Source organism: Plectropomus leopardus, chromosome 15 (genome assembly GCF_008729295.1).
Source record: "Plectropomus leopardus isolate mb chromosome 15, YSFRI_Pleo_2.0, whole genome shotgun sequence".
Classification (NCBI taxonomy): Eukaryota; Metazoa; Chordata; class Actinopteri; order Perciformes; family Serranidae; genus Plectropomus; species Plectropomus leopardus.
Genome location: NC_056477.1, coordinates 12,822,018 through 12,848,104, shown reverse-complemented (window position 1 = coordinate 12,848,104; position 26,087 = coordinate 12,822,018). Strand labels below are relative to the sequence as shown.

General features: G+C 38.0%; 1 protein-coding gene across 1 annotated transcript; it reads right to left on the bottom strand.

Annotated features, from left to right (window-relative positions):
• Positions 1 to 19,180: 19,180 nt before the first annotated feature.
• plek (pleckstrin) lies at positions 19,181 to 25,679 on the bottom strand. The gene is made up of 9 exons (XM_042502722.1): positions 25,538 to 25,679; positions 22,331 to 22,486; positions 21,944 to 22,125; positions 20,965 to 21,056; positions 20,673 to 20,857; positions 20,460 to 20,564; positions 20,101 to 20,184; positions 19,911 to 19,980; positions 19,181 to 19,787 (listed from the first exon to the last, which is right to left on the bottom strand). Exons 1-9 carry the CDS (start codon positions 25,577 to 25,579, stop codon positions 19,648 to 19,650), a joined length of 1,056 nt encoding a protein of 351 aa, XP_042358656.1. The 5' UTR covers positions 25,580 to 25,679; the 3' UTR covers positions 19,181 to 19,647.
• Positions 25,680 to 26,087: the final 408 nt, after the last annotated feature.

Sequence of the window (26,087 nt, the reverse complement as noted above, 5' to 3'; positions counted from 1 at the left end):
ATATGCTGTATCCATTTATTAGTGTGCAACTATGTCACCATAGTTTTGTGACAGAATTTATACTTCAGCTATTTGTTTTTTGGGGTCAAAACATGACACCTAACTGAAAAACCACTGCAGAACATGCAGAGACACTCCTTTTCTTTACTTGCCCCCAACCCCCCAGAATAGTACGAAGTATGTGCATAGCGAGTGTGTGGTTGAGCGTACAAGAGAGAGGAGAGAGTGACGGTGGATACGCTTAGAGCACAGAGCCATTGGATTCCAGAGGAGAGAGGAAATTAGCAGTTAAGTTGCTAAGTGGTAGTAAATGTTCACTGTAGGCCTCAGTTTGTCCATGGATAAACACTGCATACCCTGGTAAAGTTTTCTTGTTTTGCTTGTTAACTGTTGGGTAAAGTGAAGCTGTTTAGCATCAACCTCAGCCCACCAAGCAAAACAAAGAGTCCTAGGAACCACCTTGAGTCGGGGTTACATGGTGGCTTTGAGTCTGACCATGACCTAACCTACCAATGATTCTTGCCTATGTTACTATTATGAGCATTTTTTGCTGAACTTTTTATGTATTTATTTATTTTTTATTTAGAGCACTATTGTAGGAGTAATTGTATTTGTCAAGTTTTGCATACTTTACCCCATGTACTTAACTTTACATTAAGTAATGTCATTTGTGGGGTGGTCATTCATTAGATAGCATATGAACCATTGTATGAGGATACATTGAGAGACAACATTACTAAAGCTTTGGCAGTAAATACAGTACAGGACTTTCATAAGAATGTAATTGTTGTGCACACTGTGAAAATACACAGTTATTGTGAAATGTTGTAGCATGTGTATAAGATATATTACATGAAATACTTGTAACAGTTGTTACAACCCTTACTGATTCATGATGTTGACTTCAGTACCTAAGGCTAATGCTTATATTGCTTTTATGGTATGTGTTTTGTTTTTGATCGATTTTTAGTAAGGTCAAATGACTTAGAAGATCTTTCATTGATTGCTTTCGTATTTTATGTTTGTTTTCTTTTTTCCTTTTTGAAAATATTCAAGATATTTATTGTCACTATGTCACTGTATTGTCAGTATGTCACTCTATGGAATGTACAGCATTGAAAAGGTTATTTAATGAAGTGATAAACCAGCAAACACATAATCCCGTGCCTCTTGAATGTCTTTAAAAATGTCTTGAATATTTGTGCTTTGAAAAGAATCAATACATTGCATGTTGTCTTTGTAGATGGATGGATTGTATGTGCATTTATGGTAATAAATAATGAGACAATGGAAAGAGAAGCTGCTTTAATTTATTGAGCTGTTCTTCACTTTCCTCCATGTAAGTTTCCTATGGCATCTATGGTATCATTCAGAAACAAAGGCACAATACAAATAACAAAGAGCACACCACCACAAGAGGTTTTATTTGGATAAATGAAAGATCAGTAATGATGGGGAGATGGTCAAGTTCAATGGGATGATGGGGGTCGAGAGGAGGGATAATGGGGAGGAGGTGGAGTTCGATGGGATGGCAAGATGGAGAGAGAGAAGGATGAGAAAGGGGACGTTTGCCAGGGAATGAATGGGACTTGAAGGTTGGTCAGGGTCATGTATGATAGAATAATGGAGGTTTAGGAGAGTGAAGAAGGTGGGATCAGGTTCCTGGGTATTGATTATTTGGATTGAGTGGTGGTGAAGCTGGAGGGTGTATGAAACCAGGGGTTGAGACTCGGGGGTGGAGGATATATCTCAGTGAGCTCTGCCCTGTACAATCCCCCTTGGGGTTCATAGCCGGGACCACTTTGTTTTTAGGCAATGGTACTAGTGGCTGAGTCCTGCTGAGGATGAAGACAGGAGAAGAAGGTGGAATGTTGTGAGAGCTGAGACGAACAGGGGAGAAGGGGTTAAACACACCTATAAATCAAAGAAGATGACTGAATTAATGAGGCACAGGTGGTAAAATTAAAGAGATGCAGGTGATTTGAATTAGAAGGAGAGAGAAGTGTGGTCCTGTTCCTGAACCTGAGTTATAATACTACATTAGGAGGCAGGCAGCAGTTCTCTGATGACCACAAAAAGCACATAAGAACAAACAGAGACCAAAGGTGGTTTGAAAAGGGAAAGAAGACAATTATCTACATGTTAGAAAATCTGTTGTTCTGTTAATGGTCAGGCATGGCTGGAGGCTACCTCAGAAAACATTGGGGCAAAAACATTACATGCTGAACAAGCTATCAGCAAGTGAAGGGTCAAGCTAGAACAACCTTCCCTGAAAAAAGAGGGAGGTGACGACACTACCTATCAGCAACTACTAATGCTATTGTGATGTCATTCAGGAAATTTCACAGCAATTCAGACCTCACACGACTGGTTCAGTTTGGCCTCGTTCTCAAGTGGTGTCACCTGTGCGTGTTGCATTTGGATACGCCAGGTGCCATCTGGCTATCTGCCAGCATTTAATTACAACACCACCGGTTCTGTCTGAGTGCTTTTTTTTTTATCTTTCGCCATCCAGCCACATTGTGGTCGGACACAGATGGTGGTTCTTGGCGTTACGATCGTATGCCACAGAGCAGCCCTATTTGACAAGTTTGGAGTGACAACAGGCTGGATATACTGTTGATAGGGTCTGAGGAAATGCTGCCAGTAGCAGCATAATATAAGGAGCTAGATGCTGGCTACCTATAGGGCTGGCAGGAGGGGTGGTGGATAGGTCCAACAAACTGAGGACTTTTACCCAGGAGTCCGATGTTCACTTCCTATATGAATGTAGAGCAAAACCATCACGTTTTTCTTTGTTTTTGTCAACAGCTGACGTTGGAGGATACTACAAATGTAATATGTAGACACAAAAGTCTAGTGACAAAGCTGCAATATGTGACTTGTAACTTGAGATGAGAACTTGTTGTAAGACCACAATGAAGGCCGAGTTGAAAGATGGGTGTGGTTCAAGCAAGGGGGTCAAAAGTAGGGAGATAGGAATCAGGGAAGGAACCATTGGCCCCCACTTTACACCCCTGGCCTACATTCATTATCAGTTGCGGATCACTTTTTTGCAGCTGGTGTGATTTCATAAGAACATGGTCTCTATTTTAAAGTCTCTAGGTGGTCTCTAGTCTCTAGCACTTAAGTAAAACTAACAAGAATGTTCCAAGCAGTGCATTTAGGCAAAAGGTTAACAGTTACTTTAGTTACTTTCCACCTCATGCTTTTATAATGGCAGAACCAGAGCACATTAATAAATTACCATTATGTGAGACCTGCTCCCTGCTAATAACAGCTTTATGTAAACTCACAGTGGTGGGTAAAAAGGTCTTTCACATGCTCACGTAACTGATTTACAATGATTTACCATATGATGGAACAGTAGTGATGAGATATTGTCTCTGGAACACATTTACCTCAAAATACATACACTGACCTTTTTTTCTTATCAGCCTCATTCCACAGTTTGCATCACTCTTATTGTTGTACTCTGAGCATAACCATGCTTCTCCTGACTTGGCCATTAAGTCCTTGTTTAGTATGTACGCAGCTTGTAAAGATGGTCGCCTCTTATGCTAATTTTTTTACAGGCTTGTTGTTTGAAGCTGGGAAATGTTTATTTTGCCATTATCAGGGTCCTTGCTTATTGGCCACATCAGTCTCTGTGCTCTGGCCCCTGTGGGTAAAGTGTCAGTTAATGCAGGTGTGTTTTTTTCTCTCTCTGTTCCTTACTTTCCTGGAGAACCTACTATTAGGTTTCACAAATAAACAACATTTCCAACACATATATTTTGCTGTCAACAGGCAGCTCAGCTCCAATGGGCTATTTCTCAGTGAGTGTTTACTCATCACTAGTTCTCCACAAGATCGTATTCTCCACTTTCTTTGAAGCCACATATTTCCCTGTACTTCACAGGCATTTGCATTAACACGGTGCAATTTCACAAACATTTTTTGTGGTGCTTAAGTGTAACAAGTGGTGATTATTGTACATTTCAGATATTTTTCTCACCTGAAAAGGGGAAATTACAGAGACTGCAGTACTAGTAAGTCCTATTGACATAAAACTAATACATACAGTATATGTGCAGAAAAGACTTGGAAAAAAGGCATTTATGTCACAGCTCAGTGCAAACATAAAGGTGGTAAAATGTTGAGGTTTAAGAATTTTTTTAAGGGCAGTACAAATTCAGATTTTTTTTGTATTTAACTTGTTTTTTGACATCATGCAAAAGTGTATGGGTATAATTATTTGTTTTGTCAACAGTCCAAATAAAACTCAGCAAGATCCTATAATGAGCTCTCATCAGTGAAAAGAAAAGAGATCCAGAGGTTGAGATTTTTGTATTTGACTCAAGGGTTGCTTACTGCAACAATGCAGCACCAGTTGGGGTCATAGAGTTTGCATCATGAGGGGCCCAATCAAAATAAATGAGAATGATATTGTATAATGCTGAAATAGGGGAATACGTGACTAAGGGATGATTTTTTTTTCTTTGCCAAACCTGGAATGAATCTTGGACATTTATTTCCCCAGAGAACCAGGGATTATGCTGCTGGCAAAATGTTTGCATATGGATGAATTCCTGCCATGAAGGAGCATATCTGACTGGCAATAATGTCAGGCTAGGCTGTTTATACATTTCCTGATGTATGCATAAAGTCACATGGTTTCCTAATGTTTTATTCTTTTCATCAGTGCGAACAGTAGGGGGCTGGTTTTCACAGAACACAAAGTGGTTTTCTTGTCTCAGTGTCCAACGTCATGTTTCTAGAGCCCAATGTAGCTGTGTCAGGGTGTTTTTGGTGTGTTATGTATGGACAATGGAGGTAGCTACTGTTGCGTGAGCCATTGGTTTGTGGACTCTAGTTTTGAAGCCTTGAGTCCAGTATTTCACCCATTGCCATCTTGGTTTTTTAGGGGCAGAAGTGATCATATTTAGGCGATAGGCTGGTGCTGTTGAGGTGTGTCTAGTTCACAGTAAAGAGTGTTAGGATCTCTTTCCCCTTGTTTCTCATTTTTTCCTCTCCCTTCTTCTTTAATATTGTCCCCACTTTGCTTCCCCTGTCTGTGTGTGTCTTACCCTGGGCATGGCTGACCTACAATCTGCACTCAAGCTGAACTCCTCGCACACCTGCAGCTCCTTACACACCTGCTTATCATATACTCTGATTTCAAGCTATGTGATTTAAGAGCGACTTTCCTCTCCAGCCTTCGCCAGTTCATTGTTATCCTGTATCGGACTTCATCTTAATCATTTTTTTCTCAGTTTCTCAGTTTTTGCCTTGTTTTTGGATACCTGCCTAAACCTGTCTTCTTCTCGACACTTCAAATCTGCCAAAGTCAACAGCCTTGCCCCTCTAATCAGACGGTCAGTGGTTCGATTTCCAGCTCCTCCACTCAACACGTCAAAGTATCCTTGGGCAAGATCCTGGCCCCCAAGTTGCTCCTGATGCTGTGCCATCGGAGGGTGAGTGCATGAGAATGGTTACCGAGAAGCAGGTCCCACTATGTATGGTATCTTAGGCCACCATTGTGTGAATGGGTGAATGTGACATTTAGTGTGAAAGCGCTTTGAGTGGTCAGAAGACTAGAAAAGCGTTATACAAGTGCAGTCCATTTACATTATGCAAATTGATGAAACATCCTGTGATGCTATTTCATTCATTCATTCATTCATTCATTCATTCATCCCTATTTGGTTTATTTGCTCATTTCAGTGAGTAATTTTTGCAAAACAATAACAAAAAACAATATACACTCATTTTCATAATACTTCTACACATTATATATTTACCTTTCTTTTTTTCCACAAATCATCTGAAATTGAGCAATAACAACAGAAACAAACAATTATAGTCGTCTGTGACTAGAAAGTTTATAATGTCTTAATATTTTTTCTCTATACTTTATTTTAAATTGCATAATATTTGAGCTGCATTTAAAGTCATTATCCAGAGAATTCCACTTTTGGGGGACGTTTGCCTCTGGGTCTTTTGCAAAAAATTACTTTGTTGGTTGGGTTTAGGAAAAAGGTCTCTGCCAGAAAGGGATGCCTGACAGAAAGCCCTAAAGGCTATATTCGCCTATTGTCCCACCAGGCTGAATATAGCCTGACCTTTGTGTGTGTGATGTTCATCTGTGGGAGCAGTGATGCTTCGGCCTCTTGACCTGCAGCTGACTCTCAGTTTGACCTGCACTCAGAAACAGATGACTCTACCCAGAGAACTAAATCTGACATAAATGAAAAGCTCTTTCAAACTTCTCCTCTCCTCTTTCCTGAATGTGCTTGGCTTAAACATTACTAAGACTTCATAAACACTATTCCAACATGGACATAGCGATCAACTTGTTTGTTGAAAAGTTTCCCTTAAATGGTTGACCAGTGTGACTGTCATCAGGAGCAGATCCAGGAGAATAACACTGTCCAGGAAGCCACAACTGACATTAACAAGCAGTTTTCTTTCTTTCCCTCTTTGCTGAATTTTCCTGGCTCATACTGCATCAGACTTCATGTTGATCCACTCCTCATTACACAGAGATCCTTCTCTTCCCTAAATGGGTATTAAATTTTACTTTTCATATAACTGCAAAACTTACTTTAGCATTTATAGGTACTCATATTAAATCCATTTGAAGAAAACTCACCTCTCAGTGTGTGAAACAATAGCCTGGTGGTAAGAATTATTGCTGTGTGGCAGCTATTTGTGCATCAAACTATTTTAAAGAAAAATATCCACTGAAAATCTATCTTTAGAGTATCAAATACACAATGACCACAGGTTATAAAAGTAGCTTGCTCATTTGCTGTGGTCAGCTTGGATTCACACCAATGGTGTGAATCAAACCACACCTGCAGCATAATCTACTTCTCTGCCCTTGATAGATATGTTCCAAAAAGCCAATATCTCTACAGCATGGTTAAATGTAGTAGTTCAGTGTTGTGCCATTTGTAGTAGGTTGAAAATGCTACATGTATATTTTTTATTGAAACAGACACCCCCCTAATTTTTTTGTTGAATATGTGAACTAATCTAACTCGGTTTATACAGTTTTGACATCGCGTCAATACTGCAATATGTCAGCAGATGGCACTGTAACGCCACTGTGGATCCATTAGGGAGACGCTAGATATTTGCTCTGTGCATGCGCGGCTCAGTATTAAACGAGCACTGGCTGGAGCAAGACGCTAACTTTTGGTCCTCTCTCTTATTAATCCACAGGTATGTTCAAACTTGCTTTTCTATGATCAGCTTTGCTTAACATCTAATGCTAGTGCATTGAAACATGTTTGGTAGAGTTTTGATATGGTTTTGAGATGTATTTTGAGCACAGACAGGTTGTTTTTGTCAGTTTGTGTCCTGGCCGTGGCCGCCATCTTGTCTAATTACCTCCGTGAGTTTCTGTTTTCCACATTATTTTCACAAGTGTAAGTTACAGACATTAGCTTGAGGTAACGTAAGAAAACGTGTTGCAAACATTGTTTATGAGTTAAAGCCAGTTCGCCGAGAGTAAATTCGGGAGTCGCGATATGCAAATTAGTTTCACTTCCGGTCGCTCGTTAACAGTCATCCTCGCGCCATATTGTCAGACAGTTAAGTGCAAGGCTAAGACAATGTTATGTAAATGTTGCACAAAGGTTTTGTAACCATTATATCAGTGTTGTATGAGTGTTATTGTATGTGTTAAAGTACGAGTGACTATGGGTATTTGAGTTAAGTAAATGTGTGTTTTTTAGTAGTATTATTTTTGTACAGTTTCATGTTTTTAGTTGAGCCAATTCTTATTTATGTGAAATATAATTTAATAGTGCTGCAGCTATCGAATATTTTAGTAATCGAGTATTCTACTGAAAATTCCATCGATTAATCGAGTAATCGGATAAAACATATTTTTGTTTAGTTAAAGAGCAATTATAAATATACATGAGACAATAAGACATTTCACCTAACAATGAACCATTGGTTTCCTTTTTTAACTACCCAGTTAGCTTTATTATGTTTTTATTTTCCACCCTCATCACTCTGCAGCGCTGTGTTTTTACAGATTAAATAAAGCCTGTATGAAAGGCACGTTAGCCACGCATCGACAGTAGTCATAATTAATAGAAACCTAGCCCTCCGCAGGGCTAACGTTATGTTAGCAAGGTACAGTAACGTTAATCTCATTAATTAGCGCTACATTAACTTAATTTTGCCTTGTCTCGGGTGACGGTCCTCCGCTCTCGGAGTAAACAGGGGGCCTTCGGTGGAGATGCTGCAGCATTGAAGACGTACTGTTGTGGTATGCAAGCGCTGTCTTACAGTGAATACACGCAGCAGTGTTCGCCTCGGTGTCCAGCTTGAAATGCTCCCACACTTTTGACATTTTCTGCCTTTACTTTGTGCCTTTCTCTTCGCTTTCGTCGCCTTCTTCGTCGTTACCTCTTCATCCATGGTTAAAACCAAACATATCCGCCGCCTCTTTTTTATTCCTTTATGTGCGTGATGTCAGCGCGTTGTGCCGCATTAAAAGTAGTCCGGGCGAAATACCATGCTTTGAGCTGGCAAAATTAAACAATTCCTTGAGGCAGAGAAAATTCCTCGATCATTTTTTGTAATCGAGTTACTCGAATTATTCGAGGAATCGTTTCAGCCCTATAATTTAAATTATTTCGAATTCATGTGTACATAATTTACTTTAGACCTTATGTTTATCTGGTTTATTGTCAATTGGATTTTTACATTGATTTTCTTTGTGTAACTTATTTTAGTGTGAATGTGAAAAATGAACTTTAAAGCAACATATTTCAGACAGCTGACCTGACTGAGATGTAACTGAGTTGTCCAGACTTTTGTTTTATGGGCTACACAGTGCACCCTTGCCTGTGTAACCTTTGCCGCCGGTCCAGATTTCCCCTAGGTCTGGCGCCGGTAACACATTGCCTTCTCTTAGCTTTTGAATATTGTATTCCACAATTTAAAGAAGTAATGAGAATTGTTTCTGGGTGTGTGACTCATTCACCTTTATAAATGCATTCATATATGTGCACCAACCTGCACCTTAGCCTTAAAATGTGTAGATAGAAAATGCTCATTGTTGTATAGATTTTGCTCAACTCACTAAACTCCTCCATTTCACACAGGCAAGAATCTCCTCTTTAGATCAACAGGTCTTGCCAGGAGCTAGCATGTTCAGCGGACTAATGAATTCTGGATGTCCTTCCAGGGGTGTTAAGACCACCACCTCTCTTAAATAGCAGTTTAATGCGATGTTTTTGCACCTCCCTACCCTTACATGGCCCACAGCTTTGCAGGCAAGAGACATCCAGTGACAGCAAATCGTTGGCTGGTCATGAATAATGATTGTGGCTCAGTTTGTGCTCACTAGAGAACAATTTGATCAATACTGCTCCTTTAACGGCTTAAATGAAGAACTGCCCGTTTGTCTACTGTCTTTTGTTATACAGTGTTGTAGGCGCCTCTAAAAAGCAGTGTGTGAACTGGGACAATATTGTGTTTTATTTTAAAGAATAATCCTTTCAACAACCTAATTGCCAGAATAAATGTTGGCATTGTACCCTCCTGCAAACTGTGGATATGTAACGTTTGTTTGCTATAGTGTAGCAGATATATTTAAACTTGACGTTTTTTTTAAGTTTCAGCCACACTGTGGTTAACCTGTAGTCATGTTTGCGCACAAAAACACTTGACTATAGGAAACATAATGGTTTGCATTCGGAGTCATATTCATGGCTGGAAAATATTGCAGATATCTTGCTGAATAATTGGTGGCACAATCACAGCTGTAAATGTAATCAATGTCTCGCTAAACCACATCAGTGTGGCACAATCTTGGATGCTTTTGGTTGTACAAACATGAATACAAATGCAGCCCACACTTTGCTTAAAAACACCAGCATTTGGTGCTGGAAATACCCTGATGTCTCAATAAAAAGTGACTACTTTTGGTGGCAAAATCACAGCTGAAAATGTGACCAATATCTTGCTGAAAAACAGTTTAAGTGGCACAATCATGATTGGAAATACTGCTGATGTCTTGCTAAAAATCACCTGCTTTCGGGGGCACAAACATGGCTGGAAATGCAGCTGATGTCTCACTTAGAAACACCCACATTTGGTTGCACATTCACAGCTTGAAACACCCCTGATATCTCGCAAAAAAAAAAACTACTCATGGTGGCAAAATAACGACTTGAAATGTTACAGATGTCTCACTGAAAAACAGGTTTTTAGAGGCGTCGAGAGTTGAGGAGTCTCACAGCCTGGGGATAGAAGCTGCTCCGTAGTCTGGTGGTTTGGCAGCAGATACTGCTGTATCTTTTTCCAGATGGCAGCAGGGTGGCTGCTGTTCTTGAGTATCCTTTGGGCTCTGTGCTAATTAAGACTTGTTGTCTAATTGGCTCCATTTTTAAAAATCTCAATCATTAATCATGAAATTCCCGGCTAACAAAGCCGAGCTATGCAGCAACAGTATGACCTGCTCACATACTTATATGTGTAAATATATTAACCGTGTGCTGTTTTGCCTTTGACATAACAGGTGTAAAGCAATAGCAATTTAAAACATGTTTATGCAGTAATGAACCTGGGTACCTACTTAACAAGCAGTATGCAAGACGTTTTGCTATAAATATTCAGTAATGTGGTTAAAATTTGAGCATGTTAATGATGCAAGGCATAATGAACTGTCATTCTAATCTTTTAGGCAGCATCACATCCTACAGAGAAATACATCCTTTTTGACTTCTTTCCCACCAGGCATGAAATCAAACAGGAAACCATCCATATAACAGTGTCATTAGTTGTTAATGTGAATCGGCTCTCATCATGGGGCTTGCGCACTGATGACAGGCTGTCAGGGTCCAGAGTCTCTCCACCCCGTAACATCAGAGAGTACGAGGAGGAGGAAAAGTAAACAAAGATGGCCATGTGTATAAGTTCTCATCACCTATCAACTTCCCGCCAAGACCTTCCATCAGTAACAAACCCAGCAACTCAAGTACCAGCAGGCTTCAGACCTTTGCCAATCACATCTTTCAGTTACTGTTCATGTGGGTCAGAGGGTTCATAGTCAAACATGAAGGCACTGTGAAAATACAGGAGATGGATGTCTTTGGGCAGGGGGAGATACATATCAGACCAAACAACAGACCAATTTACTGACATTTATTAAAAGAAAAAACAGCCTGTATCCTTATGAAAGAGATGCTATTTTACTTTGCTATTATAGTTTGACATTGATATTCTCCACTGTGATCTCACTTAGCCCGCTATATACAGAGATAAAAAAGCCCTAAATTCAAATAAATCAGGTAAATAAAATAAAAGAATATGTTTGTTTAAGATTAACTAACTACTGAATAAAAATTAGTTGTAGTGCTGTTACAAAACATGTAATTGTGTAGTTGTTGCCTCACTCTCTTGTGGCTTTGCCTTTCCTTGTGCTGAATTGTCCTGGTTATTTATGGTGACCTCCACAGATGCAGTACAAATCCAATGAGCCTCCAATGAACCAATGCCATGGAGAGGAGAGTAAAAGAAAATTAAGTGTTCTCGTTTTCCGGCTTTGGGAAATAGCTTCTCTTTTACCCAAGGGACAGAAAGAAAATAAGGAGAAAATCCCTGCCATGTTTTCTTGTGTTACTGAACACAGCACCAGAGTGCTGCCATAAGTAGTTTAAATATCCATGTAACTTGAATTATTACAACAAGAAAAACATGCTGCCATACACACGCATGCACGCTAGTGGTACATTTTAATAGGTTATCTATCTGCCTTTGAATCTAGACATTAGTGAAGATGCCATCCTGTTCAAATACAAAACATGTCATTTAATTTTCTAACTCTAAATATATATATATATATATATATATATATATATATATATACACTACTGTATGGATAAACTTAGTCAATGATCTCTGCTTTCATTTGGAATTTTTTGTTGATATCCAGATTTGAAGATTGTATGGAAGAAATACAAACATTTCCACCACATAGTTTCGTGTTCTGTTGAATAAACTGATCTGACATGGGTTGATTTCATCCTGTGCGGAAAGTAAATACTCCAGACTGAAATACCTCCTGTGACCTTCGGAATGACAAATTGTGTGAATTATTTCAAACATCTTCTGACCTTTTGTCCACCTCCTTGTTTGTCGTACAATGAAACATGACAGCTCAAAGTGGATTACTGCAGAGGGAGACTGCACTGTTCAGAAAAAATGTTTTTGACAAGCAACCTCTTGCAATAATAACTACTGTCTGTCTTTCCCTAGCTTTAACCAAGTAGTTTTAGTTACATAAACTTAACCATAGGGCTGGCAAATCTATCACAAGTCATTGTTCTTCGTATGAGTCATGTTGGAAGGAAATAACATATAATTACATTCTGTTTTCAAGCTGAACTCCTCACACACCTGCAGCTCCTCACACATCTGCTGATCATACACTCTGATTGCAAGCTACCTGATTTAGGCCCACCTTTCTTCTCCATTATTTGCCACTTGGTTGTGAACCCTGCTGTGGTAACACCTCAGCCTCCATCTTATTCATTTTTTTTTTTACACAGACTTTCATTTTTCATACTGCTTCCATATTTCCACCCATCAGTACATTTGTCATGCGATTGCAGCGTTTCAAAATGTTTCGGATATGTATGAATTTGGGTGGCCCATAGAGAAACGCATGAGCAGTTTGTGACAACAGCATGTTGTTATATAAATGAAGGCATAGTATACATAGATTTCATGCAATTATGTTTGCTTATGTCATAAAAGAAAACGGAGCCGTGACTTGTGTAAAGAATAACCTACTCAGTGGACCCAGTTACTGTAAAAAACAAAATACTCCAGATGCTCTTTCTTTCCCCTCTGATTTTGCAACTGGCCTACTTTGTCTCTCCCCATTTGTGTCTAAACTGAAAAAGCTTGGTCACAATGCCAAACCTACACCATAAACAAGCTTTTCTGCTGCTCTATCTGAATGCAGGCCAGTTTAGCAGAAGGACCATAAAGCCTGCAAATACTGTATCCTCCCATAAATGTTCAATATATGACGTCCTCAGCATATTGTTCCCATCCTTTTCATACTCATCAAACCATTCAGTGAACACTATTCAGCACAGCCTCTATCTCTGCCGAATTTCACCTCTTTTATTAAGCAAATGACTTTCTTTTGTGGGTTATATTTCACAAAAGAAAAGGTAGTGTCTCATCATATACATTACATGTCATACTCATATTGTGATGTGCAGAAGAAAAGATAGAAAGACTCTGTCCTGTGGAAATAGAACAAAAATGTAATATTTTTTATATGTATAAAATCATCAGTTTTCTTTGTTCATGAAGTTTTTACTGGGAGTCTAATCATCCACACAGGTCTCCTTCTCTGCACAACAGGTGGCTTAAACACTGAATAAAGCAGTTTCACATTGCAAATCAGTGCTTCTCAAATGCTATTAGAAATTTTGGAGATGCTGCTTGTGTGTGCTCACCTTTGTTAATCGTTAACTTGAGATCCAGATGTTCAGTAGGTTATTACTAAGAGCTGAATTATCCGCAGAGGTCTTTTCCTCTCCAAAACAAATGGACCTAGTGATTCAAACTGCAAAATGCCAAATAAATTAGTTTCACATTACAAATCAATGCTTCTCTAATGCTTTTTGGCATGCTAGGCCATTAGCCCAGCACCTGCTAATCTCTGCTTACCTTTTTCCCCTAAACAACTTAAAATCCAGATGTTTAGGAAATATATCCTGGGAGCCAGATTACCCGCAGACGTTTTATGTCTTCCAAAACCAACTGACAGGCAAAATAAAAAAGTTTCTCCCATAAATAAATAGATAAATATTTTTTTATAGATAGATAGATGTTTTTCAGACGCTCTCTTTGCAAAGGGATTTCTATGTAAAGTGGCTGACGTGAAAACATTAAAAAACGCAAAAACACAAACAGCTCTATCTGGTGTTTGGTTTGTGGCTCATTTTAAGGTGACGTTTTTTCAGGTGATGATACACTAAAGAAAACATTTATTATATTCTATCATCTTCCATTTCTGCCAGTATATCCCCCCTACACAATGGAACGTATCTAAATCATGAAGTTACCTAAACATATATTTACAGGAACAACCAAAACATGTCATCTTCAGGACATACTGCGTTCACCAAATTTAAGAGCCTGTGAAGTTATGACAAACATTAGTATGCCTTGTTAATAGGTGACAGGTCCATCTTTCAGTAATATTCTGTATCTGTGTTTGGAAGATGTGACTTTTAGTCTGAGGAGGTTTGAACTACTCCTCTTGGGCAGAAGCTGAACTGCAATCTGACAGCAGGGCACAGATCTAATCTGAAAAACCATGTTATTTGAGAGCAGAGTCGTATAAAAGATTCTTCTAGGGGAGTCGCCAGTCGAAGGTGAGGAAAACTTTCATGCTGGTCAGAAAAGGGCTCTCAAATAACAGTTTGGCCAAACCCAGGAATGAGTCAGAAGCTGCTTGGTGCTACTGATGCCGTCTCCATGTGAATGCAGATGTACTTGAAAATGCTGCTCATTTACCAAACGGGTCCATCCACACAAGACCTCTCAGAGTATTTTCTATGTTACTTTGAAATTTGAAAAGTGGTCTGTTTCGACCAGTTTAGTTTAATGGCAGTTGGAAAATATCAAAACTGTGCAGTTCCTCTTCCAATAAGTTCTGTGGCTTTATGGATGGACAGTTTTGGGGGAAAAAAAGACTGGCAATTGTGCTTTGTGTCAGCAGGGTGAGACTTCGACTGTGTGGTCACTTATTTGACGTTTCTGAAGAAGTGTTGTCTTCTGCACATCTCACTGCTTCTGCTGTCAAAAGACTAAATTAATATGGTACAGAAAGATTATCGAGAGTTATACAATAAATGCTGCCTGACTGCTTAGCAAAGCTCAGGATACATAAGTCAATACTGCATCGAGACAAATTGCCATTTTAGACTTGTGTAGATGGCTGGAAGCGAAAACAGAGAAGCATGTCAACGACATTTGTGTTATGAAGTCAGCTACATTAAAATTAAAAATGGTAACAACACAAACATGGGAGTAAGCAACATGGCCAACTTTGGTAAATATTTGTGAAAATCTCAAGCTAGTTTTTTCCAACTATACATTTAAATTTGTTCCTCTCTAATTTTTAGATGTGTAGTATTGGCATAATGTTTGGAGTGCCAAAAGAGAGAGATAAAAGCTATTTTGAATGGATCCACATAAATCAAGTCAAGTCGAGTCAATTTATTTATAAAGCCCATTATCACGAACCATGGCTTGCCTCAGAGGGCTTTACAGCATACGACATCCCTCTGCCCTTAGACCCTCACACTGCTTTAGGAAAACCTCCCCAAAAAGAACCCCTGAAACGGGGGGAAGAAATGGAAGAAACCTCAGGAAGAGTGGTAAAGAGACAGTAAATAACAGTTGAATTACAATAATGTCAAAAAGGAAAGCGAAAGAGATAGGGGAAGAGAGAGGGAGAGATGCGAGCATGATGTGAGAAAAGATTGTTTTCCTATCTGTGTCTGTCCGTTTATTTCTACAATTTTCACAGACTCTGGTCTGTCTTCCTCTATCTTTTCATACTTTCTAGAAACAGGGGCTTTAGAAATCCATTATATCAATTTGTTAAAGACACACACAAACAAACACACACTTTATTCAGTACATTTGTACTTCAGATGGATCCAGCTGTCTTGTATCTTCATTTAAGTTTCATCAACTTCAACTGCAATAGGCGCGAAGCCCATATCTGATAAAAAATTAAGAGCACTGTGTTCTTCTTTACATAAAAGAGATACAATCACTTTTTTTATTTGTTTCAGTATCTGTTGTTGATCTTTGGCGTCTGTACATCAGAAGAGAAGTTCTGTCTCTTTCATCTGTGCTCACAGGATGTTGGTGTAGCATATGTGGGATGCTTTTTACATTTCCAGGATCAGTGTTTTACACAGCATTGAAACAGCTCCTGTGTCTTCTGCTTTGATCTGCTACCACCGCTGCTGGTGACCATTCTCTGATGACGTCTCTACTGAATTATTTAATTATTTTCCCAGTTGCCCACACACCTGTTCCCATCCCACATGGTTTTGAACAGGGGTTACACTATTTAACATTGGTTTTTGTTGTTGTTTTTCCAATCCGTGCTCAACTCTTTACTGGATCTGACTCACTGTTTTTCTGTGGAAAGCACAGCAACAAATTAAAAGTCAATTACTGTGCTTAGCACATGTATTGCAACAGTGTGTATTAACACAGCTTTTACAGAGACACATGCATTAACCAGGTCTGATGACTGTTATATTACATTTCCCCCAAATGTAATAGAACAATAATTTGGCCATTTAAATGTCCTGTAATTTACAGTCCTGTAACTTTAGTATTCTGATAATAATTTCTATAATGGTCTGATTGTACTTTCTGTATCTGCCACAGTGTCATTACACCATCTTTCAAATAGAATTCATAGAAACATGAAATTATTCTCGTTAATCAGGAGGAGAACATGTACACCAAGCCCTGATGCTAAATGTGGGTGACTGACCACAGCGTGTGGATCAACTTTTCACCATCTTTTCGAGGAAAAGTAAAGTGAGTGATAATAATTAAATGGAAGGATCCCACTTTGCAATGACTCACAGGAAGGTTAGATTGATATACAGTGCCCCCCTGTGTTAAAACAGTGAAACACGTATGCAGGCACGTATGATTTCTAAAAAAAAAAAAAAAAAAAAAAAAGAATAATTTTTTTATCATTGTCACATTATTTGACTGATCTTCATTTTGGTCTTTTTTATAAGTAATAATAAAAACTGAAAAAAGAAATGTACCCAAACTATGATATGCTTACCGTTTTAACAGTACAAAACATTAAAAAAGATTATAAAGACGCAGACCAGAGACATTAGTTAAATATGTTTAAACACTCAGATGCAATTGTTATAGTTCAATCAAACAATAATTATAATTCAATCAGTTAGTCATTTTACATTTTACAATCAATCATAAGTTTAGTATATATATTGCTACTTGAGATTTACATTCCTTTCTTCTGCCTTCGAGCTCACAGTGTTACATGTGACGCCTGGGCTGCTCAAGAGTGAGCAGAGAGAAAATAAAACTGCTGTCTGAGCAATGAGTGGGTGAATCACCACAGAAAATGGACAATGTTGCCAAAGTGATTCATTATGCCTTGTTGAAGGAAAACAGCAAGTAGCTAGAAGGCAACAAAATGTCCCTAAACAAGATGATAGCCTCCCTTTAAGGGGTTTATTTTAATATAATAACTTTGGCTATTCCACTGGAAAACAACTACGACTACAGCAATACAACTACAGCAAGTACACCAAGTGAAAGTTGAACAAAAGGGTTTATCTGTAAACTGTGATAATTTAGGAAAAGACTGCACCACTTGGCATTGTTTTCTCTTATGTTTGGCTGTCCTGCGGGTTTATTTAAAATCTGCACACACATGTTTTAATAATAATATCATAGTATCATATTAATACCAGTGAAAGAATTGACATGCAAAAGGGGTCAAGATTACAAAAATAAGCACCAAGTTGTCACAAACTTGACTTCATCCTTTAATCATCTTCTTTTCAATTGTCATCACTCTAAGTAGCTTCTTAACTGAAGGCTGTTTTTTTCCATGTAGTCATAATACAACTCAAGGCAGTCATTTTTGCCACTGATAAATTCTCTCACAGATGCAGGGCAGACCTATAAGCCACACTTAAAGTGGCTTATAGTGGCACTGAAGTGTGACAGCGGCATATGATTCAGACTTAGTTCACACTCAGGAACTGAGTGTGCCTGTATGATAGCTCAAACTATCTCAAACTATTGAAAAACAGAGAACAAGGAGGAAATCAGATAAACCACAGTGGGCAGAATAGTAAGGCTCGAACCAAAAACACAGAGCACATATTTTCTTGTTAGCACTCTTTACTGTTGTGAAACCTTTTATATTCAGAGTATTTCAGCTTTTGAGTTTTGGAAGGTAAATGATGTAACAGCTGCAAAATTTCTAGAATGAACCATCTTAGGGCCATGAAAACAATATAACGCTTGCTCTCATATAATATGGGGTAATTGCTTGAGTACAGCTGGGAAGTACTTGTGCAACAACGTCATAATTACACAATGTGGAAATTGTGGCAGCCACAAAAATATTTCAGTAATGCATATGTCAAGATGACAATGGGGAAACAAATTAACAAATTAGTGTTGGTATTATTATTTGTAGTACTTTTATTATTATTATTACAATGAACCACATTACCCACTCCATCTCTAATATGATTTTACATCACATGATATTAACCCATTTTTGCTGGACCTTTAGCCTTAAATACCAAGATTATTGTTAACAGATTAACTATTGTAACCTGTTTTTACCAAGTTTCTTACTGATACATTTTTTAATTTGTTATTGTTTTTTTATCAATATGGTCTTCCCAGTATTACTCTTATTTTATTGCCCTATTATACAATACTAAAGTACTCTCAATATTATTACCAAAACATTAAAAGGTTATTAACTGTATAAATACTATGATATTACCTTGACATTACCTGTTTTTTAATCTTGTTGTTACTGAGCTGGAATTTCAAGTGCAAGCAATTTAATTTAACTATTATAATTATTGACATTTATCGTAAAATTGTGATATCACTTGCACACAAAAAATGTTATAAGGTATTTAAAAAGTTATACTGGAGAATGTACTTTATAACCTTATTTTTTCTTAAATTCAACTTTAAAGAAATACATACACTAAAAAAACATTATAACATTAGTTTATTAGTTTGATAGTGTGAGCCCATTCACCAGAAGGAAACTTTACATTTTACATTTCATATGTATCATATCAGTGTTTGAAGAGTGACTTTTATTTTTATATATATATATATATATATATATATATATATATATATATATATATATATATATATATATATATATATATATATATATATATATATTTATGAGATGACTTTGTTACCAGGAGGCAGAGGGGACGTTGGATGATGTGTCTCATAGGTGAGACACTTTTCAAGTTGCAGACCAAGTTTTGAAACCAACAAACAACACCACCCCTGTTTTTTGAAATCATAGAACCTTTGTAGTTTTAGCAGCACATTGTAGCACTTGCGAGTGTCGTTTGCGTCACGGAATAATTTTTATTGAGCATAGCTTTAACACATCACTGCATTTACCAGCAGTGTTTGTAGCTCCAAACCTTGGTATTTTCCATCACCGCATTCTTGCTTTTTCAGCTCCTTTTATGCCATGAATTGTAGATTATTTCAGCCAAACACAACCTTTTCTTAACCATAGCCAACTGGTTTTTGTGCCTAAATTTAGCCACACCTTCACCACAGTGTTGCTGGGAAATGTAAATTTCAGTGTATGTGTTACAAAATAATGTACAGATGTAATGTATTTGTTGTCGGCAGAAATGTACTGTGTAATATAAGCCTTTTTCTCTGTTGATTGACGTTTGCTCTAGAATGACATATCATATTTCAGTAATACTCTGTTGACACACTGCTAAATATAATGAATAACATTTAAAATGTGGTATCTTACAATCAATAGGTTCAACTGTGGCAGCCCCACTGCTCCTGTTATTTTCCACTTTTTGACACTGCCTGTATCGCTTTGATCCAGTCCTTTCTTTCTTCAGCTGTAGCAGCTTGGAAGAAGTAGTGAATCTCATCTGAGGTGATGATCTCAAAGAGGTTGCCATCAATGTCATATTTTTTGGCTGAAATGGAATATATGAGCGTAAAAAGGGATGGATGAGAAACTACTAAACAGCAATTATATTTCCTGGTCACAGTAGTGAAGCAACAGGGCATGTTTATCCTGCCACTGTGGTCCCACTCACCGTCAGGCACAAATTCCACAGCTGTAACCACAGACCCACGCAGATGGATCGAGCCCAGAGGGTCATCACCCTGACACAATGAAAAGAGATGAAAGAAGGCAGAAAGTAGACATGAAAAAGATTGTATGAGTAAAAAAAAAAAACTCATGTTCTTGATATTTTTTCAGCGTGTACGAGACTGTATATTTACCTTTGTGGGATCATAATAATGCATATAAGCAGGGTCATCTCTCAGAATGAACTTTCGTACCTTCCAGTTTTTTCTCTTATGTCCCTGTGATAAAATAACACACACCTGTTTATTTGATTTGCTGAGCATGATTGCAATAACTAAAAATTTTCCCACTTTCAGCCACACGTTATATTTATCCTGTATGCATCCGTTATCATGTGTGCAAAAGCAGAAGTGTGATGTATTATAATTAGCCAACACTGAATTTGTCCTCTGATCAAGATAAACTAATGTCATCAACACTGTTTATATTATCAGTGTAAAAGCATGCAGTGAAACAAAAACACTGTGAAACTTGTGCTTGTTTTCTGATCCACCTGTTTCAGTAAACAGCCTTGTTTTATGATGTTTCCTCTGAACTCTTCCTTCACAAGCACATCTTCATCACTGGAGTAGCCTTCACAGAAAAACCCACTGTCTGCCTGCAACAAGGCACAGCCACATACACACACAATACAGACACACATAAATCATGCTTCATCATCCCCAACCTTATTGAATGTTCAATTGGCTTTTTTTTTCAAACTTACAAAGTAATAAAGTGCAACTGTATGATCTAAGAAGGCTGTTTGCTCTGCACTCTCAGCTCCTTCTTTCGACATGTCACCTGCAGGCTGGATAAAACCCTCATTCAGGAGCCCTGTTGCTAACATGAGGGCCTCAGGCCTATTTCTGGCTTTCCCCACTGAGATCAACCACTCGACCACTGTTGCACCTGTGCAAAAATAAGGGAGGCGCAAAAACGAGGCAGCAACATTAAAATGTAAAGAAAAAAGAAAACGTCTGTAACTTGAATAAAAACTCTTATAAAAAGAACAGTACCGGTGAAGCAGTGGTTGAAGACTCGATTCTCCTGCTCCAGTTTTAACTCTTTTACTCCGTCATCTTGGTCTTTCATCTGGGCATACAGTTCACTAAGAAAACAAAATGAAGACAGCGTCAACATGTCTTGCCATACTATCATTCTATAAGCTAAGTCTTTTCACTAAATCCCTGCCCTCAGTTGTAATTGTCTAACCGTAGCTTGAGAAGTACACAGAGGCATGACAATCCTGTTACACCTCACAATAGTTGCGTGCCCATCCAAATAAAGCAAAATTCTAACGAAACTTTCAGAAAATCGAATCAATATTGGACGTTGGTTCATAGAGATAAGCAGTAGGTGGCCCTAATTATACACACAGGTGGCATTATTTGTTGAGTGTGTTTTTGCTGCATTTTGTCGCATTTACCTTTTATTGATACATCAAATTTTCCACTACCGTGTGCAATATATGAATATATGAAGATTTTTTATTTTTTTAGCGCAAATTGAAAATATACACAAAAACTGTTAGATGGAAATGCAACTTGCTTCTCCACATGTGCGTAAGGATTCACTGCAAACAGTGGCAAACAAAGACTCTGCACAATAACACAAAGTCCAGCTAACTGGTTTAGTAACGCTGACAACAGTCCAAGGCCAAGAAGCATATCCTTATCTAAAACTTTATAAGTGAAACATACCTTTTGAAACACTACCAGCATCTAACTTCAGTCTTTTGTCTGTGTATGATTTTTTAGAATAAACAAATCCAAACCAGGTTATGCCTGCTTTTGTCTGCCTCTGTTCAAACCAAAGTGCCCATTGTTTCAAAAATTTTGACTGATCTGCCATTATTAATATATGCAGTGCAAGAACGGAAAGCTTGACAGCTCGACAACAGCAACTAAGAGGGACACAACTAACCTAGTTAGGTCAATTCTTAGAAATGTTTTTTCATCAGTGTATTGTCCTTTTCAATTTATTTCTACCACATACGCCAGGTTGACTGTCTCAGGCAGCCGAATGGAGCGTCTTGTGGACTTCCTGGCAAACTTTCTTCCCCCGTCTAGGCAGGTGATGGCTCTCTTGATGTCCTTGACCCAAATCTCTCTCTCCTCCACGTGCGAGGCTTGGAAAAAGTGATCCTGCTTCTTGTCTGTTGTAATCTTGAAAACCAGCTAAATGGAACATTATTAGTCAGTCACGCTGTTACATTTTCTGTTCTCTCTTTAGATGTTGCTTCAGATATAACATATACAGCAACTCATTTAGAAGAAAATACTTAATTAGCTGTCTGAAATTATTCAGAAATGTAATTTGCGTATCTAAGCCTTCAGTGATATAGTTCAGATTTTTCATCAGCTATCTTTGACATTTACTTACTGTCCTCTTGCCAAAATCCTGGCAAGGATTGATGAGCTTGGCTCCCTTTAGTGGGATCATTCCTTTCGGAGACTGATCGGTTTTCTTCTTATAGAATTCCACCCCATCTTCTGACAGCACTACCCACACTGCCTTCCAGGAGTTTAGCACTGTGCCCTGAGGATCAATGAGAGTTGACAACAGGCGGCCTTGAGTTAAAGTATTGGATCAAGGATCTAGTTGTTACAGAAAATGTGTTTGAATATTTCAGATGTACCTGTTTTAACACTGGAACTTTTTGGCCTGATTGTGTAACATTAAAAATACCAAATGAATATTTAGTTTGACAGGAATTTCCCTTTTGTAAATGTGCATTTGCTTTGTGTTTCATTTCAAAGACAGGGTTTTATAACATGAAGTGAAAGGTTATCCAACAGGCATAAGAAACGAAAGAAGGCTGGTCTTATTTCATAATGCACTGTGCTAACCCATGAAAATGCAGAAATGAATCTATAGTTAGGAGTTCTGTTAATGGGTACAAGGAAAAGAAATTACCTGCTTTGCCGAGCCCTTTCTTGAAAAATTTTAGTTTGTGTTTATATATCTTATATATGTGTTCCATTTTACAAACTCTCATGCTCCGTTAAGCCTGCATTATCCTCCGTTTACTTCACTTCCTCAGGGAAGAGAAGCAAGCTGTTTAAGCAGTGCGACTTTTTCCCAGCAGGGCATGCTTTGGAGAAATTATTACATTTAAAGTTACATAAGTTATGTAAGAAACAAAGTCATCCCAAAATATATCTGCTGTGAAACACATGCCTGCAAGCATTGCAAGAAAGCTGTGGGCGTACTCCTCAGACTCAACCATGCAGGGATAAATAAAACAACAAACACATGTAACAACATAGAGTCGGAATATCAGCCTTTGCCCTCTGAGCAGCTGTAGTTCTCCATTGTGTCCTTCATGTCCTGCAGTGTGTGAGCAGAAAACAGCCATTTGGACTGCAGACTGTACTTTCTTTAATACAGTTTGTATAGTTTTAGTACTGACACTCTAAATTTATATGTGTATGTCACTGAATTGTATATAAACATATCCACTCCCACAGGAGTCAACACAGGACTTTTCTTACTCTTAACAAATTTCATTGCAAGAGTCAAACCACTATTGATTTTTAATGTCTCTAAATATTTTGGCTGCTGCCATCTTGTGCTGGTGATGTCTGAATATGATCAGTAGTGATCTCTAGTCAAACTCCCGCCAACATATCCGTGCAGACATTCATGAGCAGCGTCAGTGAATGCGAACATGTAGGTCGGCTGTTGGCACATTGGCACATATGATGATGTCAAACCAACTTAAAAAAATCGCCAAAACATTGAATATACAAACTGATCAGAAAATCTAAAACTTGAACTCACATCAGTGTGATAAGAACTACCTTGACGGAAACCATCTTTGGGAAAAATGATTTTGATGTGTACTTTGAGTTTTTAGTTTGGCACATGATGCGCTAACTTCGAGGGGTGGGATGTATGACCTTTACTGCAACCAGCCATCAGGGGGCAAATCGAGATGTTTTGGCATCCCTGAGGAGTTGTCATGTCATCCATCTTTCTAAATACAGTTGATGGTTTATAGCAGCAGGATGGTGTATGTGGGATTAAATCAAATACTGAGCTCATGACAATACTTTTGTTTTGTTTGTTTTTTAATCTATAGACTTGAAATACACAACTGAAGAGGTATTTTGTGTTTGTCCGTCTTTTATTGTACAAAAATCTTAACTTCTGATTGTAGATAAAGGTTTTTTATTTGACCCACTTTTTGCCTCTGATTGCATTTTCATTGACAGGATGTTATGTCAGGACACACAGACACACCATTAACCGACTGTTTGCATATTTTCTGTTCTACCCATCTGTCCGTGAGAAAGAGAAGGACCCTGATAATGCCTTCGCCATCTCTTGGCATGACCATTGTGCACCAATGTGGCTATGTGTGGTGCCTTCAGTGTCTTCACATTATTCATATGATAAGACACAGGTTATAATGTCTTAATAATCATCAAACAAGAAAAAGATGATCGATTAAGACTGTTTTGCACATCGAACCAGAGTTTATTAAGTGTTTCACAATACAGGATAGAATGAAAAGAAAATACAGAATAATATATTCATGTCTGATGGATAACATCAAATGTGAAATTATTAATATGATGTTTGTAAAGTTTGTGTTCCTTGGTGTGTTAGGTGTGAAGAAACTTTAGAAAAAATCACACTCCTCGCCTGATCTGAAAAAACATGAGCGTGGGTTGAAGTACAGAATGATGTGTGAAACGAACACATTCTATCCACGCTTTGGGTTTTTTTTTTTTTTTTTTTACAAATTCCATTTATCACGTGGTAAATGACTTATGTACTGCAATTATTTTGTGCAGACTAAATGTTTATGTGTCATCAAAGCAGTTTCAGTTAGTTTTGTTGTGTTTTTGAGGATATTCACAGGATATATTGCAAAGAGACACTGTTAATTTCAGGTCGTGGCATTCTTATGTTTTTCTCCATAAGTAAATATGTTTTGTATTTGGGATAAATGGTGAAACACAGCTGATAAAACACATTGCATGCTTTACTCTGGCTTCTGGACAAAAGTAGGAACTTGAGTTTTTGTTGCAACTGTTGAAAAGAAGTGTGTAGTTGTGTACTGTGCAGCAACCTTTGAGTGACTTTGAACAATACTCCTCTTAACCAGCGCTGTTTGTCAATTCCAGACTTTTTTTTCGAAATGTTCATTTTCTCTCGCCACTGTTTCTGACAGATGCATCTAACCTTAAACTTCCACTAAATGTGACTGCGTGTCTTGCCACATTAGTACTCATTACCATTTGGTTCAAGAAGTTAACAGAACCAGTCAAACCTCTTGTTAGTCCTCTATTCTGTATGTATTCTTTGACACACACTTTTTATCCCAATATAATTACTTTGAAGTTATTTTTTTTTAATGTACATGTCAATTTGCACTCTTGTTTTGCTTACATATTGCGTGCCAAAAGGTACAAAGTGTGTTGTCACAAAGCCAAACGCCTACTGATACAGAACCGATCATAACATTGCCGAAGTTTTTACTTCTATTATTTTGTCTGAAGTGCTTGTAAAAAAACAACCACACTCCAGCACTACAAGTGTAATGTGAGGAAGTAAATAGTATTTTCTTGTTATTCTTACCTTTTTCACCAAGTATCCCTCTCTGATCTGTTGTGGCTCCATGACCCTGTTCCTTGCTGCCGGTAGCTTCAACTTTGGTCACTTTTTTGTGATGGTTTCAAACGTTTCCCACTCACTCCACCTACAACCTACTCTCTCTCTCTCTCTCTGTCACTCTGTTAAAACCACAAACACACACACACACACAGACACAGACACACACAAGCAGGAAGTTAAACTGCTGGGTGTGTTACAATGATGCGTGGTCAACCAACTTCCTCTTCAATGTGGTATTATTAGTTAAAGCTACTGCTCGGCTTTATACTGTTAGTAATAATGTTCTCAAAAGGCAACTTGACAGTTTTGACGCAAATGCAAATGCAAGTTGTGGATGTGTCACTGTAGTAAAATGTATAACTTTAAATCTAAACATGGCAGCTGGTTAGAAGAAACAGTGAGGCACAGACAGAAATTAAGCCACCTTCAAATCACACTTTTTTTCTGTGCCTATGATTTAGGGATTTACTTGACCAGACTTGTGTTCCTTTTATTTAAAAAAAAATCGGTACGG